The sequence below is a fragment of the Salvelinus sp. IW2-2015 genome, unplaced genomic scaffold (genome assembly GCF_002910315.2).
Source record: "Salvelinus sp. IW2-2015 unplaced genomic scaffold, ASM291031v2 Un_scaffold1192, whole genome shotgun sequence".
NCBI lineage: Eukaryota > Metazoa > Chordata > Actinopteri > Salmoniformes > Salmonidae > Salvelinus > Salvelinus sp. IW2-2015.
The window spans coordinates 623,645-639,822 of NW_019942770.1; the positions used below are offsets into that span (position 1 = coordinate 623,645).

A 16,178-nucleotide genomic window follows, 5' to 3' on the forward strand; every position below is an offset into this window, starting at 1 on the left:
TTAAGGAAGTTTCCTTTAAAATTATTCATAAATATTATCCTGCCAACCACTATATGAAGAAGTTTAAGGAAAACATAAACTCAAATTGCTCGTTTTGTAATGACCACCCAGAAACAGTGTTGCATCTTTTTTGGCATTGTATTCATGTAAGAAAACTGTGGCAAGACATCAGTAGATTTATAATTGAACACATTTATGAAGATTTTACACTATTGTGGAGAGATGTACTGCTTGGATTCTTTACCTATGATAAAAATAAGCTGAAACATTTTAATGTAATTAATTTCATTATTCTTTTGGCCAAATTTCATATACACAAATGTAAATTTACAAACAAAAAAAACACATTTTCTTACCCTACAAAAATAAATTGAACTGTATTTTAAGACTGTTAAATACTCTACTAACAAAAAAGCTGTTAGAATTGTAAGTGTTTGTATGTCCCTTAACCTTGTGTAATTGTAATGTGATATTGTACCCCGTAGCTCGATTGTCCATTATATATAATCAATATATACTTGTGTTCCCTTATGTACTTTCTGTTTTGATTGGTTGTTAATAAAAAAATAAAAAAGTACTGACCGGCTCTTGCTTTGGTCTAGCTTGACATCAATGAAGGGGCCTTCCTGTGGGCGTTTCTTGAGACAATCAACGCCCCCAAGACACATTCCGCAGCCAGACACACATGTCACGTGACGGGGAGGTCAATGATCCTGACAAGAAAATGGCGGAATTTGTGGAGCTACGGGTAGGCTAAAAAAAACAACATAGCCACTGCTAGGTAGAAAGCTATAGCTATCCTTTTATTTAAGCAATTTACGTTGTCGAATAAGGCATTGAATTAGACATCCGCTTCATATAGGCAAAATTACTTAGCTAACTGTGGAATGGTGCATGTCTGTTTTACCTAGTTAACAACTGGTGCTGCTCTCGACATTAGCATGCCGCTAGCTAGCTAACAACAATTAGCCAGGTGTAGCCATTGGCTTAGCAATGCGAAATCGCCGCTAAATAGTTTTGTAAAATAAATAAATAAATATAAATAAAATGCACGTTACCTGTTGAAGGTAAATACTGTTTGTTGACTAGTCGGTAGCTAGTCTATTTACATTCAAAATAGGCTATGCTAACATAAGTAGCTATCAAGGTAGGTAGAGACTATTGTCGTCAGTGTTGCTAGTTAGCTGGACTGCTCTTAACTGTTATTTTAAAAAATAAAGAGTAAATTTCAGGAATGACTTTCTAGATAAGGTTATTTAGACCGCACCGCTATAAACAGTACTGCAACTAACTCTAATGTAAGAGATCAGTCAAGTGATAGCGACGTTATTGATCACTCAAATGATAGTTAGCCATCTGCCATCTACTTGAGATGAGACCGAGGCAAAATTAGTTTTTTATTGGATGTTCGGCTTTCTATCGTCAATAGCTATTAAACCACAAACAGAAGGGGTAACAAGTTACAGGGGTTATAAAGCTGAAACATCCGTCTATATAGAACGTTTTCTCACCACCAAATATGGTAGTGACAGGAAGTCCAGTCTGGGTAGTGGGAGAAGATGGAACTAGGTGAAACTGGGCCGACATTCTGCAAAGTTTCTCATCGATTAAACATCTGATATCAATAAAGTTATATATTCTGAATCGGGAGGATGGAGAAAAGTTAACCGCTTTTTTTGTTGAAATAATCCCCCCCCCCAACTTTCAATATCTCTTAATTAATAATATTCTTAGATGTAAAGTCCCCTGTTTAACGGGACCTGCGTGGGTCCGACCAACGTTTTTGCTTATAAATCGATATGTGGACACCGTTGTTTAAAATGGCTTGCATTGAGTGATAACCCTGGTTTTCATGGACACAGTAGTATATGTGAGTAGGATGTGAAACCTGACACCACTTGAAGCTGGGATGGCCCTCCTACCATTTCATTCGCTCTTCCGAATGTCCGTCAACTCCTGGCTGAGCCCTAGGTCACAGCCACTGACAAAGCACATGCCTGCAATTCTTACATATTATCTAGCAGGAGAGAGTACGTTCAGCACTGTAGCATATTCAGAGATCAATTTATAGCCATTAATCTAAAATAACGAATAGATTTTAAACAACAAAAACAACTTTCTGTGCATCATAGACGGACACGATTAATATGAGAGGAAATGCGAGTTCCTAACGAGCTCATGAAGCCGAGCTCTGTGAGACCTTCACAGTGATGGGGGCAGACGTTTTGATCAAGAGAGACCTTTTCAAAATATGCAAATGTTCTCTTAAAACTACACATACAAATATGTATTTTACAGTTATAAGGAAGGTGACGTCTTTATCGTTTAATAATCGTTTAATAATCGTTTAATAATTTCATTAAACTATAATTAGAAAGCATATGTGTCATTTCAAGCCTTATTTATACAGTTTAGTTGAATAGGAAATACATCATATTAAATGTTTAAAAWTTTTCATATTTTTTTWATCATATTTATACTGTGTACTTGAGCTTCTGTCCTCAGAAGTGACTATACCTCAGCAATTTATAGCTATTATTTTTTACCAGAAAGATGCTATTTGAACCTTCCTTGGAGTATGCAGCATTACTAGTTATTGTTTATGGTTGTCATGATAAACAATTACTTTTGGCGATTGTGTAGATTACAATATTGATTATTTAACCGGTTTAAACAAAGCGTGCCATGACTATGAAAATGATGGAAAACAAAACCACTGCTTTGTTGTTTAAATGTTTATTTGTTTTCTTCTTTTGGTTTTCAATCTTTAACAGCCCTTAAACAAAGCGTGCCATGATTGAAAATGATATATTCTGGAGAGAAAAAAATACACACACCATTTTTTTTTCTTTTTCTCCCTCTTCCCACTGATTTCAGAATATATAGTTTTCAGAGTCATGGAAGGCTGTGTTTTAAAAGCTGCCGAAGTATGAAAACTGGGAGAGAATATGGGGCGATATTATGTTCACATACGGGAACCATGCTCATAGTACATCATTTGCAGGAATTATGGATATTTTTCTGTTGCTATTTCAATCGTCAAATGAATGCCCCGCAATAACAATACCTATTTTGTGTACGGCGTTATTGTATAGCTTTAACAAAATCTTACCATGAGCATGATTCTGCAGTCCCACCGTTTTCCTTTGCCTACCTAACCATATAACTCGCTAATGTTGTGTTTTTTTTTTTTTTRTTTTTCTAAAGTCAAGCTCGTCCTCACTCCTCTTCATCCATCGTTTTGTCAGCCTTGCCAATGCCATGCTCTTCCCATGTTTGATCTGATCGAATGGTTCTGGCATTATTCACGTTCAACATTTTTTAGATGCTTAACGGTCACATATAATAAGGATTTGTAAGAAACAAGGAAATACACACGTAAGAAGCGAGCCGCATGGACCGTATAATGAAGGGTCAGTGGGCTTACTTACTTTCCTGTTCTGGGGGGTTGTTATGTGAAGGGGGGGGGGGGGTCCTGTTATGGAGGGTTGTTATGTGAACAGGGGGTCCTGTTTGGGGGGTTGTTATGTGAACAGGGGGGTCCTGTTATGGAGGTTTTATGTGAAGGGGGGGGGGGTCCTGTTATGGAGGGTTGTTATGTGAAGGGGGGGTCCAGTTCTGGGGGGGGGTCTGTTATGGGGGGGGTTGTTATGTGGGGGGGGTATCAAATGTGTAATAATACTTGTGTTGGATTAGCTCTATTCTGGGTAGTTTCACATCACCATTGACATGTTTGGTGTTTTTGCTTTCTAAGCCAATATTGCTAACCTGGCTGTGCCATGTAAGGATAACACGAGTCATTGTTTTGTTATGATATCAGAATGTACAGCCTATATATTCTCTCTGACAGCTGAATCCTAGTTACATACTTTTACACTTTTTACAACTTCAAAATGAGGCTAATCAACTGAACTAAAGAAAACATGGCATAAAAACTTGAATTATCCTCAAGTGGCAAAAATGATTAGCCTAATCATTCCTAATCGTGTTTTTAATGACATGGTAGCCTGTCTGTGTCCTCATGTCTCCCCTTGTCTTTTCCAGAGCATGGTATCAAGTTTCAGAGTGTCAGAGCTACAAGTGTTACTGGGCTTCGCTGGGCGAAACAAGAGTGGTCCCAAGCATGAGCTCCTTCTGAGGGTCCTGCACCTCCTGAAGAACGCCTCCTGCAGTCCAGCCGTCCAGATCAAAATCAAGGAACTTTATCGCCGCCGCTATCCCAGGACGATAGACACTTGTCTCACAGACTTGGCTGCGGTTAAGTCCGCGTTCTCCGCGGCAGCGGAAGGCGGTGGCGTTACCGTGGTAACCTCTGACCTCAGTGACCTGTCCCCTGACGGCGCCGGTGTCTCCCGGGACTTTGACCTGGCGTCCGATTCGCTGCTCCTCTCTGGTGATTCGCTGCTGCTCCACGAGGAGACCAATAAGGAGCTGAGGATGAACCTCCAGCAGCCCGCCCCTCTCATCCCTCCGGTCCATCCAGACGTCCAAATGAAGTCTCTGCCATTCTACGACGTGTTGGACATCCTGGTTAAACCCTCCAGCCTGGGTCAGTGTCTCTCTGGTAAATCTATCTAGTTGGACTTCTACCATATTACTGGGTAGGCTTTACATTGATGAAATGAATGATTACTGATCGACTCTGATTAGGTGTGTGAATGATTGTTCTTGCTTGTCACAAACTGATTCTAGTTGTCCTTAGACCCGAGTGGCACAGCGGGTCTAAGGCATCTGCATCTCAGTACAAGAGGCGTCACTACAGTCCCTGGTTCGAATCCAGGCTGTATCACATCCGGTCGTGATTGGGAATCCCATAGGGCGGCGCACAATTGGCCCGGTGTCGTCCGGGTGTGGCCGGGGTAGACCCGTCATTGTAAATAAGAATTTGTTGTTAACTGACATGCCTAGTTAAATAAAGGTTAAATAAAATAAAATATTAATAAAACAACGACTTGTCGGCCACTGTAACTTTAGACAAGTTCTCCTAGTTCTGAATGGTTTAGATGGGTGTATAGGGCAGGCTTAAGCAATATAATACAAGCTCTGCCTATCTCTCGTAATCTAGGTGGACGTTCCATCATATTTCTGGTCAGACATGACATTACTGATGAAGGAGTCTTGTGATTAAGTGCCTGAATGTTTTGTTAATTCTGGTCATAATCTGATGTCCGTTTTTCTTGTTGTCCTTTCCACTTCAGAGCCTTAAACCAGCCAGTTGGTTCTAATGTTAGACATTTCTCAAGTTCTCATAGATCGAAAATGATGGCTCATATCATAGTAGCTCTGCCTATCTCTCTGGTAATGTTGACATTCTGCCTATCTCTCTGGTAATGTTGACATTACTGCCTATCTCTCTGGTAATGTTGACATTACTGCCTATCTCTCTGGTAATGTTGACATTCTGGCCTATCTCTCTCTGGTAATGTTGACATACGGCCTATCTCTCTGGTAATGTTGACATTACTGCCTATCTCTCTGGAATGTTGACATTACTGCATCTCCTGGTAATGTTGACATTACTGCCTATCTCTCTGGAATGTTGACATTACTGCCTAATCTCTCTGGTAAGTTGATTGACCACTCTCTACTGCCTATCTCTCTGGTAATGTTGACATTACTGCCATCTCTCTGGTAATGTTGACATTACTGCCTATCTCTCTGGTAAGTTGACATTACTGCGCTATCCTCTGGTAATGTGACATTCTGCCTATCTCTCTGTAATGTGACATTACTGCCTATCTCTCTGTAATGTTGACATTACTGCCTATCTCTCTGGTAATGTTGACATTCTGCCTATCTCTCTGGTAATGTTGAACATTCTGCCTATCTCTCTGGTAATGTTGACATTCTGCCTATCTCTCTGTAATGTTGACATTACTGCCTATCTCTTGGTAATGTTGACATTACTGCCTATCTCTCTGGTAATGTGACATTCTGCCTATCTCTTCTGGTAATGTTGACATTCTGCCTAATCTCTCTGGTAAATTTGACATTCTGCCTATCTCTCTGGTAATGTTGACATTCTGCCTATCTCTCTGGTAATGTTGACATTACTGCCTATCTCTCTGTGTAATAGTGAATTCTGCCTATCCCTGTAATGTTGACATTCTGCCTATCTTTCTGGTAATGTTGACATTCTGCCTATCTCTCTGGTAATGTTGACATTCGCCTATCTCTCTGGTATGTGTGACATTACTGCCTATTCTCTGGTAATGTTGACATTCTGCCTATCTCTCTGTAATGTTGACGATTACTGCCTATTCTCGTAATGTTGACATTCTGCCTATCTCTCTGGTAATGTTGGACAATTACTGCCTATCTCTCTGGTAATGTTGCATTACTGCCTATCTCTCTGGTAATGTTGACATTACTGCCTATCTCTCTTAATGTTGACGTTACTGCCTATCTCTCTGTACATGTTGACGTTACTGCCTATCTCTCTGGTAATGTTGACGTTACTGCCTATCTCTCTGGTAATGTTGACATTCTGCCTATCTCTCTGGTAATGTTGGCATTACTGCCTATCTCTCTGGTAATGTTGACATTACTGCCTATCTCTCTGGTAGGTCATGTTGACATTCTGCCTATCTCTCTGGTAATGTTGACATTACTGACCACAGACTGCATTGAAGTGTCTAAATGTTATATATTTTTTTTGCATCATATCACAATCCGATGTCCTTATTCTACTAGGAGCCAGCACTGTTCAGAGATACCACCAAGAGAAATACTTCATTTTCGCCTTGACGCCTCAACAAGTCAGGGAGGTGTGCATTTCAAGGTATGGGCTGCTCTGCTCTCACAGCACCTACTCCTCCTGACCCGTTCCACAATAGTTCTGTTTCTAATTTGCATGGGTTCTTGTTCTTAAAGGGACTTCCTACCAGGTGGCAGAAGAGACTACATGGTTCAGATACAACTGAGGTGAGGGATAGATAGAATGCAGAGTCATAATTCCAGAAACTATTCAGACACCTGGAGCCCCAGAGGAGATTTACCTTCAAAATCATCTTGTTTATTGCTTCTCAAATTGAGTTTTTCTAAAATGTTTCTTTGTAGGTTTTGTCTGTCAGAAACAAGTTGTCCCCAAGAAGACAACTACCCCAACAGTCTCTGCATTAAAGTTAATGGGAAGCTCTTCCCCCTGCCGGTACGTACTGGTTTCTCAGCTGGTCTAGGATCAGGTCCCAGCTGTTTACGTTATTTTATTCGTTATGATCTAAAAGGCAAAACAGATCCTAGATCAGCGCATACTAAAGTGAGACTATTTCTAATATGACGTGATGGTAAAGTTGTGTTGTGTTGTTTTTCAGGGTTATGCCCCGCCCCCTAAAAATGGAGTGGAACAGAAGAGACCGGGAAGACCTCTAAATATCACCTCATTGGTCAGATTGTCCTCTGCCGTACCCAATCAGATCTCTGTAACGTGGGCAGCCGAAATCGGAAAGGTATTGTAAACACTAACATTGAGGATCAATGTATTTTTCACTATTTTATTGTGAACTTTATTTATAGTAACAACTGTAAATCATAGACTTCATTAGGCCTTTCAAGCTGGTGTGTCGTTCCTGGATGTAACCGCTTTCCGGTTGTGTACACACAAAGTTGTTTTAGGCCTTGGCGCTTTGGGTTTGGTGTAGGGGCAGCGGTTATCTGCTTCCGGTGAAGGGGCTGATCTCCTTGTTTTGGTCATCCCTTTCTGTGCCTATATTTGTCTCGCCCTCGCTTTGTTCCAGCGCGGAGATATCCTCTCATTTTACCGCGTGTCGTTTTCATTCCTTTCGCGTTGCGAACGTTCCCTGCCGCGTGGTCCGTTCCTGGACGATTCCCTTCGCAGCTGTTGTTAGTCGTCTCTGGACGTTCCCGCTCGTTCGCGTTAGTTCGTTCTTTTGAACGGGTGTGCCTCTGAGGCCTTTCCGGGTTGCCCCTAGGTGTGGAGAGCGGCAAGATGCTGATGTTTTGTCGGTTTATTTTTGTTGGCTGACTGTACGTTCCCTATGGATTCTGTTCGCTCCAACTCGGGGTGTGGCGTTGTGCGTCTTCTCGGTTCGTCTTGGGGACGTTTTCCCTCTGTCAGTGGTCGCTTCCTGAGATTCTCTTCGGCCGCGCTGTTCGTTCCTACAGTAGTTTCTCGCGTCCGGGGGCTGGGTTGAGTTGAAGGTCGGATCAGATTGGTGTGTGGTGGTGTCTATCTGCTACTCTCTTCTCTCTGTATCTGTCGTTTCTCGGAGCGGTTCCTTCTTACTGGGGCCTCACTGCTTGCGTGCGCGGGTGCTCGGTTGCCCTCGGTTTTTTTGCCTGACTGTATCCCAGCTATTGTTTTCGGTGTGGGCCGGGTGGTGGTGTCTCTCTGGCGACATTTCCCGCCGGTCGTTGGTCTGAACCGTTTCCGGGGCTCCGGGGTGGTCCGTTTGGCTCTCGTGGGACGTTCCCGTTCGGCCCTGGGTCGTCGGCCGCGTGCTCGTCTCAATTGGCCTGCGGGACGTTCTCTGGCCCGCCGTTGTGTCTCTTTTTCTGGTGTGACGTTTCCCCCGGGTGTCGTTGAAGGCGGACAGATCATTCTATTTCTCCGCGTGTCGTTCCTGACGTTCTCCGCGTCTCGTTGAAGCAGACAGATCATTCTATTTTCTCTGACTGTCGTTCCTGACGTTCTCCCGCGTCTCGTTGAAGCAGACAGATCATTCTATTTCTCTGACTGTCGTTCCTGACGTTCTCGCGTCTCGTTGAAGCAGACAGATCATTCTATTTCTCTGACTGTCGTTCCTGACGTTCTCGCGCGTCTCGTTGAAGCAGACAGATCATTCTATTTCTCTGCTGTCGTTCAGACGTACTCCATGTCGGTGTATCTGGTGAGGCAGCTGACCTCTCCTCTACTGCTGCAGAGGCTCAGGATGAAGGGCATCAGAAACCCAGACCACTCCAGAGCGCTGAGTAACACACACTACTCACTCACTCACTCACTCACTCACTCAGTCACTCCTACACAACAGACAACACACACACACACACACAACAAACACACACACACACACACACACACACACACCACACACACACACACACACACACACACACACCACACACACTTGTGTGGTCACACTCCTATATATATATATACAAATACACTCACTGACTCACTCACACACAAACATTAGAGGACAGGCTCATTGCAATTGATTCCCACTGAATCACACTCGCAACACATGTTTGTGCTAAATCTGTAATGTCCTTCAAATCTTCCCCCGTCCTCTTGCAGTAAAAGAGAAGCTGACAGCAGACCCTGATAGTGAGATTGCCACAACCAGCCTGAGGGTGTCGCTCATGTGCCCCGTGAGTAAAACATGCAGAAAAATAAATAAATACTACATTTTCATACAAATCAGTCTGGTACAACTTTTACAGACAGACAAAGATATGTGTTACAAATATGTGGTTAAACTGGCCAATTCATCTCTCTTTTTCATCTCTCTCATCTGTAGCTGGGTAAAATATGTGGTTAACCTGGCCAATTCATCTCTCTCTCTCTCATCTGTAGCTGGGTAAAATGCGTCTGACCGTGCCGTGTCGAGCTGTCACCTGTTCCCACCTGCAGTGTTTCGACGCGGCCCTCTACCTGCAGATGAATGAGAAGAAACCCACCTGGGTTTGTCCTGTCTGTGACAAGAAGGCCCCCTACGAGAGCCTGATCATCGACGGGTTGGTACCTCTCTCTAATAATTATAATAATACCTGGGTCTGTCCTGTCTGTGACAAGAAGGCCCCCTACGAGAGCCTGATCGTCGACGGGTTGGTACCTCTCTCTAATAATAATAATAATAATTCCTGGGTCTGTCCTGTCTGTGACAAGAAGGCCCCCTACGAGAGCCTGATCATCAACGGGTTGGTACCTCTCTNCTCTAATAATAATAATAATAATTCCTGGGTCTGTCCTGTCTGTGACAAGAAGGCCCCCTACGAGAGCCTGATCATCAACGGGTTGGTACCTCTCTATAAAACACTGAACACAAATAGAAACCCAACATGTAAAGTAGTGATGCACCGATATTACATTTTTCTCGCAGCCTTTTAAGCATTCTAGTACAGTTAAATAGTTAACACACACATGGACGCAGCGGTGTAAGGCACGGCATCTCAGTGCAAGAGGCGTCACTACAGTCCCTGGTTCGATTCCAGGCTGTATCACAACCGGCCGTGATTGGGAGGCCCATAGGGCGGCGCACAATTGGCCCAGCGTCGTCCGGGTTTGGCCGGGGTAGGCCGTCATTGTAAATAAGAATTTGTTCTTAACTGACTTGCCTAGTTAATAGTTATACACCACACTGACCAAAAATGTATTTTGTTGGCATTTACGTATGTCCTCATTACCAGTAAAACAATTAAATCCGATTTCATTCACTTACTTGCTGTGCTGTTTCGTTGTTCATTTGTTCAGTCGTTTCATTTTCAACCAGCATTTCTATGGAACGCCGTTTGGGTCTTTGCGTGTCAAAAAATACGATTTGACGCGTCAAATAACACAATTTGACTTGTCAATTAAGCTCGTTGACCAAAGGGGACCTGAATATGACTTCACGTCACAAAATAATTTAACGCGTTCATCATTTTTTCCACGTAGTTATTACACAATCACTCGTATTTCATATGTCACAACGATTAATCGATACGTATGCTACGATGCTGGTGAAGTTGTCTCGCGCACCTACAGTGCTGGTCATAAAAGCTAGCTAGCTCATGGATACAAACAATGTTCTTCCCCAAAAAACATAGCAAAACGACAATCTGTTTCAGTAGCTATCGTTAGCTAGCTAACTATATAGCTAGGTGTCATCATCTAAAATAACCCTAATTTATAAGACAGTTCTTATTGGATTAATGGTGCTCGGACCCATCTACAGTGGGGAGAACAAGTATTTGATACACTGCCGATTTTGCAGGTCTTCCTACTTACAAAGCATGTAGAGGTCTGTAATTTTTATCATAGGTACACTTCAACTGCTAGAGATGGAATCTAAAACAAAAATAAAAGGTTACACGCCACACACAAAAATCCAGAAAATCACATTGTATGATTTTTAAGTAATTAATTTGCATTTTATTGCATGACATAAGTATTTGATCACCTAATAATAATAATTAATGACAATAATAATAATGATGACGATAATGATGATAATAACAATAATAATGATGATAATGACGATAATAATAATAGTGATGACGGTAATAATGATGACGATGATATTAACACCAGGATATATCCTGTCTGTGATGAGGCTTCCTATGAGAGCCTCGTCATCGGTGGGTTGGTACCTCTATTATTAGTAGTAGTAGTAAAATAAGGAACCATTTTATTTTACAGCCCGGTTATTGCAGTGGCAATGATTTTGTAACTGTGTTAGAGTCTATTATCTGAGGTAGAATAGAGGCCTGGATGGTATCAATAGATACAGTGGGGAGAACAAGTATTTGATACACTGCCGATTTTGCCGATTTTCCTACTTACAAAGCATGTAGAGGTCTGTAATTTTTATCATAGGTACACTTCAACTTGTGAGAGACGGAATCTAAAACAAAAATCCCAAAAATCACATTGTATGATTTTTAAGTAATTAATTAGCATTTTATTGCATGACATAAGTATTTGATACATCAGAAAAGCAGAACTTAATATTTGGTACAGATCCTTTGTTTGCAATTACAGAGATCATACGTTTCCTGTAGTTCTTGACCAGGTTTGCACACACTGCAGCAGGGATTTTGGCCCACTCCTCCATACAGACTTCTCCAGATCCTTCAGGTTTCGGGGCTGTCGCTGGGCAATACGGACTTTCAGCTCCCTCCAAAGATTTTCTATTGGGTTCAGGTCTGGAGACTGGCTAGGCCACTCCAGGACCTTGAGATACTTTATCAGGAGCCACTCCTTAGTTGCCCTGGCTGTGTGTTTCGGGTCGTTGTCATGCTGGAAGACCCAGCCACGACCCATCATCAATGCTCTTACTGAGGAAGGAGGGTGTGGCTAAGATCTCGCAATACATGGCCCATCCATCCTCCCCTCAATACGGTGCAGTCGTCCTGTCCCCTTTGCAGAAAAGCATCCCCAAAGAATGATGTTTCCACCTCCATGCTTCACGGTTGGGATGGTGTTCTTGGGGTTGTACTCATCCTTCTTCTTCCTCCAAACACGGCGAGTGGAGTTTAGACCAAAAACCTCTATTTTGAATCATCAGACCACATGACCTTCTCCCATTCCTCCTCTGGATCATCCAGATGTCATTGGCAAACTTCAGACGGGCCTGGACATGCGCCTGCTTGAGCAGGGGACCTTGTGTGCGCTGCAGGATTTTAATCCATGACGGCGTAGTGTGTTACTAATGGTTTCTTTGAGACTGTGGTCCCAGCTCTCTTCAGGTCATTGACCAGGTCCTGCCGTGTAGTTCTGGGCTGATCCTCACCTTCCTCATGATCATTGATGCCCCCCGAGGTGAGATCTTGCATGGAGCCCCAGACCGAGGGTGATTGACCATCATCTTTAACTTCTTATATTTCTTATATTTCTAATAATTGCGCCAACAGTTGTTGCCTTCTACCAAGCTGCTTGCCTATTGTCCTGTAGCCCATCCCAGCCTTGTGCAGGTCTACAATTTTATCCTGATGTCCTTACAAGCTCTCTGGTCTTGGCCATTGTGGAGAGGTTGGAGTCTGTTTGATTGAGTGTGTGGACAGGTGTCTTTTATACAGGTAACGAGTTCAAACAGGTGCAGTTAATACAGGTAATGAGTGGAGAACAGGAGGGCTTCTTAAAGAAAAACTAACAGTCTGTGAGAGCCGGAATTCTTACTGGTTGTAGTTGATCAATACTTATGTCATGCAATAAAATCAAATGAATTACTTAAAAATCATACAATGTGATTTTCTGGATTTTTAGATTCCGTCTCTCACAGTTGAAGTGTACCTATGATAAAAATTACAGACCTCTACATGCTTTGTAAGTAGGAAAACCTGCAAAATCGGCAGTGTATCAAATACTTGTTCTCCCCACTTATTTATAACTGTTAGTGTGGTATTAGCTGAGGTAGAATAGAGGCCTGGATGGTATCATGATTATAACTGTTAGTGTATTAGCTGTAGAATAGAGGCCTGAATGGTATCTGATTATTATAACTGTTAGTGTGTATTAGCTGAGGTAGAATAGAGGCCTGAATGGTATCAATAGATATTATAACTGTTAGTGTATTAGCTGAGGTAGAATAACTAATGGTATCAATAGATATTATAACTGTTAGTCTATTAGCTGAGGTAGAATAGAGGCCTGGATTATCAATAGCAGAGCTGAATTTAGTGTTCTATGGATCTTTTAAGCATGAATGGAATCAAAGGAAGTGTTTATCATGTCTTGTCCTCTGTCTGACCGGTTGTTGGAACATGTCTGTCCCTCTTCTGACAGGTTGTTGGAACATGTCTGTCCCTCTGTCTGACCGGTTGTTGGAACATGTCTGTCCTCTGTCTGACCGGTTGTTGGAACATGTCTTGCCCTCTGTCTGACCGGTTTGGAACATGTCTGTCCTCTGTCTGACCGGTTGTTTGGAACATGTCTGTCCCTCTGTCTGACCGGTTGTTGGAACATGTCTGTCCCTCTGTCTGACGGTTGTTGGAACATGTCTGTCCCTCTGTCTGACGGTTGTTGGAACATGTCTGTCCCTCTGTCTGACCGTTGTTGGAACATGTCTGTCCCTCTGTCTGACCGGTTGTTGGAACATGTCTGTCCCTCTGTCTGACCGGTTGTTGGAACATGTCTGTCCCTCTGTCTGACCGGTTGTTGGAACATGTCTGTCCTCTGTCTGACCGGGTTGTTGGAACATGTCTGTCCCTCTGTCTGACCGGTTGTTGGAACATGTCTGTCCCTCTGTCTGACCGGTTGTTGGGACATGTCTGTCCCTCTGTCTGTCAGGTTATTCATGGAGATTCTGAACGACTGCTCTGATGTGGATGAGATCAAGTTCCAGGAGGACGGGACCTGGTGCCCCATGAGACCACGGAAAGAGGCCCTCAGTGTGTCCTCAACCTGTATCCCAAAAATAGAACGTAAGTCCTCCTATAGACATCAACCGCCTCTGCTATAAATACTGTATCTATAGTATACCACCTGACTGATCTGTCACTTGATACTCATCTCTCCTCCCCCAGCGCGTTTATGTGCCGTGGTCCCCTCCCACAGCGAGCTCAGCTCAACCAATAAGAAGGCAGACGTGATCGACCTGACCCTGGAGAGCTCATCAGAGGAGGAGGAGGAGGAGGAAGAGGAGCCTGATCCACCACTGAAGAAGAGATGCCTCTACATGTCCAAAACAGAGGAGGTGCACGCCAAGGGGTGAGTTCAAATTTGATTTGTCACAGGCGTAGGTAGACCTTATTGTGAAATGTTTACTTACAAGTCCTTAACCAACAATGCAGTTCGAGAAATAGAGTTAAGAAAATATTTACTAAATAAAGTAAAGTAGACAATATAATAATAATAACTGAACTAGTCGCTACTAGGGCTGTAGTGGCCATGACATTCTGTCAACCGGTAACTGTCATGCAAATAACTGCCGGTCTCCCGGTAATTTGACCGTTAATTAACAAACACTTTTAGCATCTCCGGGCTTCTACTCATACAAGCCAGGACCTTTACACCAGCTACATTTAGGAAGTAGACAAGTCCATGTAATATACACTAGTGATGCACCGATATTACGTTTTTGGCCGATACCGATGTCTGATATTTTCCTTGTAAAAAAACCCCCCAAAAAACTATACTCAAATTTGAGCGTCCTTTTAAGCATTCTAGTACAGTTGAATAGTTAACACACACATGGACGCAGCGGTCTAAGGCACGGCATCTCAGTGCAAGAGGCGTCACTACAGTCCCTGGTTCGAATCCAGGCTGTATCACATCCGGCCGTGATTGGGAATCCCATAGGGCGGCGCACAATTGGTCCAGTGTCGTCCGGGCCGTCATTGTAAAATAAGAATTTGTTCTTAAACTGACTTGCCTCGTTAAATAAAAGGTTACACGCCACACTGACCAAACCGTTATTTTGATGGCATTTACGTATGTCCTCATTACCAGTAAAACATAATCAAATCCGATTTCTTTCACTTACTTGCTGTGCTATTTCGTTGTTAATTTGTTCAGTCGTTTCATTCTCAACCAGGATTTCTATGGAACAAATGGAACAAATTGTGCTTTATTACCAACGCGGTATTGTAAACACATCGTTCGTGGCCGGTGTTTCCAGACTGTTCTGTACAGCTTTGACAATGCTACTGTATCTTTTTTGACACACAAAGATGTTTGGTACTATATTTATTGAAGATCAAATTGAATCCCTTTAAAAAATAAAAAAAAATAGCAAATTTGGGTGTAATCAATTAGCTTAATTTCTCAAGAGATCAAATTATATTCCATCAAAATAATATTTCAGGAAAGCTAATCTTATCTGTTTCTAACTACAAACGATTTCAGCATCTTTCCTGTGTGCTTTACGAGGTGGAACTAGCCTGTTTCTTCTGTATGTCAAAGACAGGCAAGGGGGTCATCTTCACTTGTTTTTTAAATTGGGGACTCAGCGATATGACCACAAGCAGCAGTGTAAATAACATCACGACGTAGAGCCGTGTCAGAGGCTGAACTTCCCTCACGTGGCATCTGCCAAACTCTGCTGCAATGTGATCACTGTGTGACGACGACAACTCCTATTCAACTCTGTGCTCTGTGTTATTGGCCCGTTGACGACGTCTACCTTGGTTGTATCTCTGTATCTATTTATCTATTTCTAACCCTCAGAGTGTTGACGTATCAGCCGTCGACGGTGCGCCTCCCAAATGTACAGGACACGCCGTACCTGATGTCTTCACTGGCAGACTATACAGTCCCCTTCCACCACTCCACCCTGTCCACCATCCCTACAGACATGCAGAGTAAGTCACCATCCCTACAGACATGTAGAGTAAGTCACCCTGTCACCATCCCTACAGACATGCAGAGTAAGTCACCCTGTCACCATCCCTACAGACATGCAGAGTAGTCACCCTGTCCACCATCCCTACAGACATGTAGAGAAGTCACCCTGTCACCATCCCTAAGACATGTAGAGTAAGTCACCCTGTCACCCATCCCTACAACAGTAGAGTAAGTC

The 16,178-nt window shown here is 42.9% G+C and overlaps 1 protein-coding gene across 2 annotated transcripts; it reads left to right on the forward strand.

Moving 5' to 3' along the window:
- Positions 1-669: 669 nt before the first annotated feature.
- Positions 670-16,138, forward strand: LOC112069997 (E3 SUMO-protein ligase PIAS2). Of its 2 annotated transcripts, none has more exons than XM_024137396.2 (13): positions 670-748; positions 3,208-3,413; positions 4,045-4,564; positions 6,694-6,781; positions 6,874-6,924; positions 7,060-7,150; positions 7,314-7,448; positions 8,826-8,931; positions 9,257-9,330; positions 9,536-9,696; positions 13,949-14,082; positions 14,185-14,368; positions 15,827-16,138. In XM_024137396.2, the coding sequence occupies exons 3-13, from the start codon at positions 4,048-4,050 to the stop codon at positions 16,065-16,067; spliced, it is 1,782 nt and encodes a 593-aa protein (XP_023993164.1). In that variant the 5' UTR covers positions 670-748; positions 3,208-3,413; positions 4,045-4,047; the 3' UTR covers positions 16,068-16,138. The 2 variants fall into 2 exon arrangements, with proteins under 2 accessions (XP_023993164.1, XP_070294904.1); XM_070438803.1 differs by having other exon boundaries at positions 4,045-4,549.
- The last annotated feature ends 40 nt before the right edge of the window (positions 16,139-16,178 follow it).

Bases quoted from the DNA above. Each gene is read 5' to 3' on its own strand.
- LOC112069997 (XM_024137396.2), top strand. From the start codon at position 4,048: ATGGTATCAAGTTTCAGAGTGTCAGAGCTACAAGTGTTACTGGGCTTC. The intron at 7,449-8,825 runs GTATTGTAAACA...GCTGTCGTTCAG, and splicing joins GGGCAGCCGAAATCGGAAAG to ACGTACTCCATGTCGGTGTA. The intron at 9,331-9,535 runs GTGAGTAAAACA...TCTCATCTGTAG, and splicing joins GGGTGTCGCTCATGTGCCCC to CTGGGTAAAATGCGTCTGAC.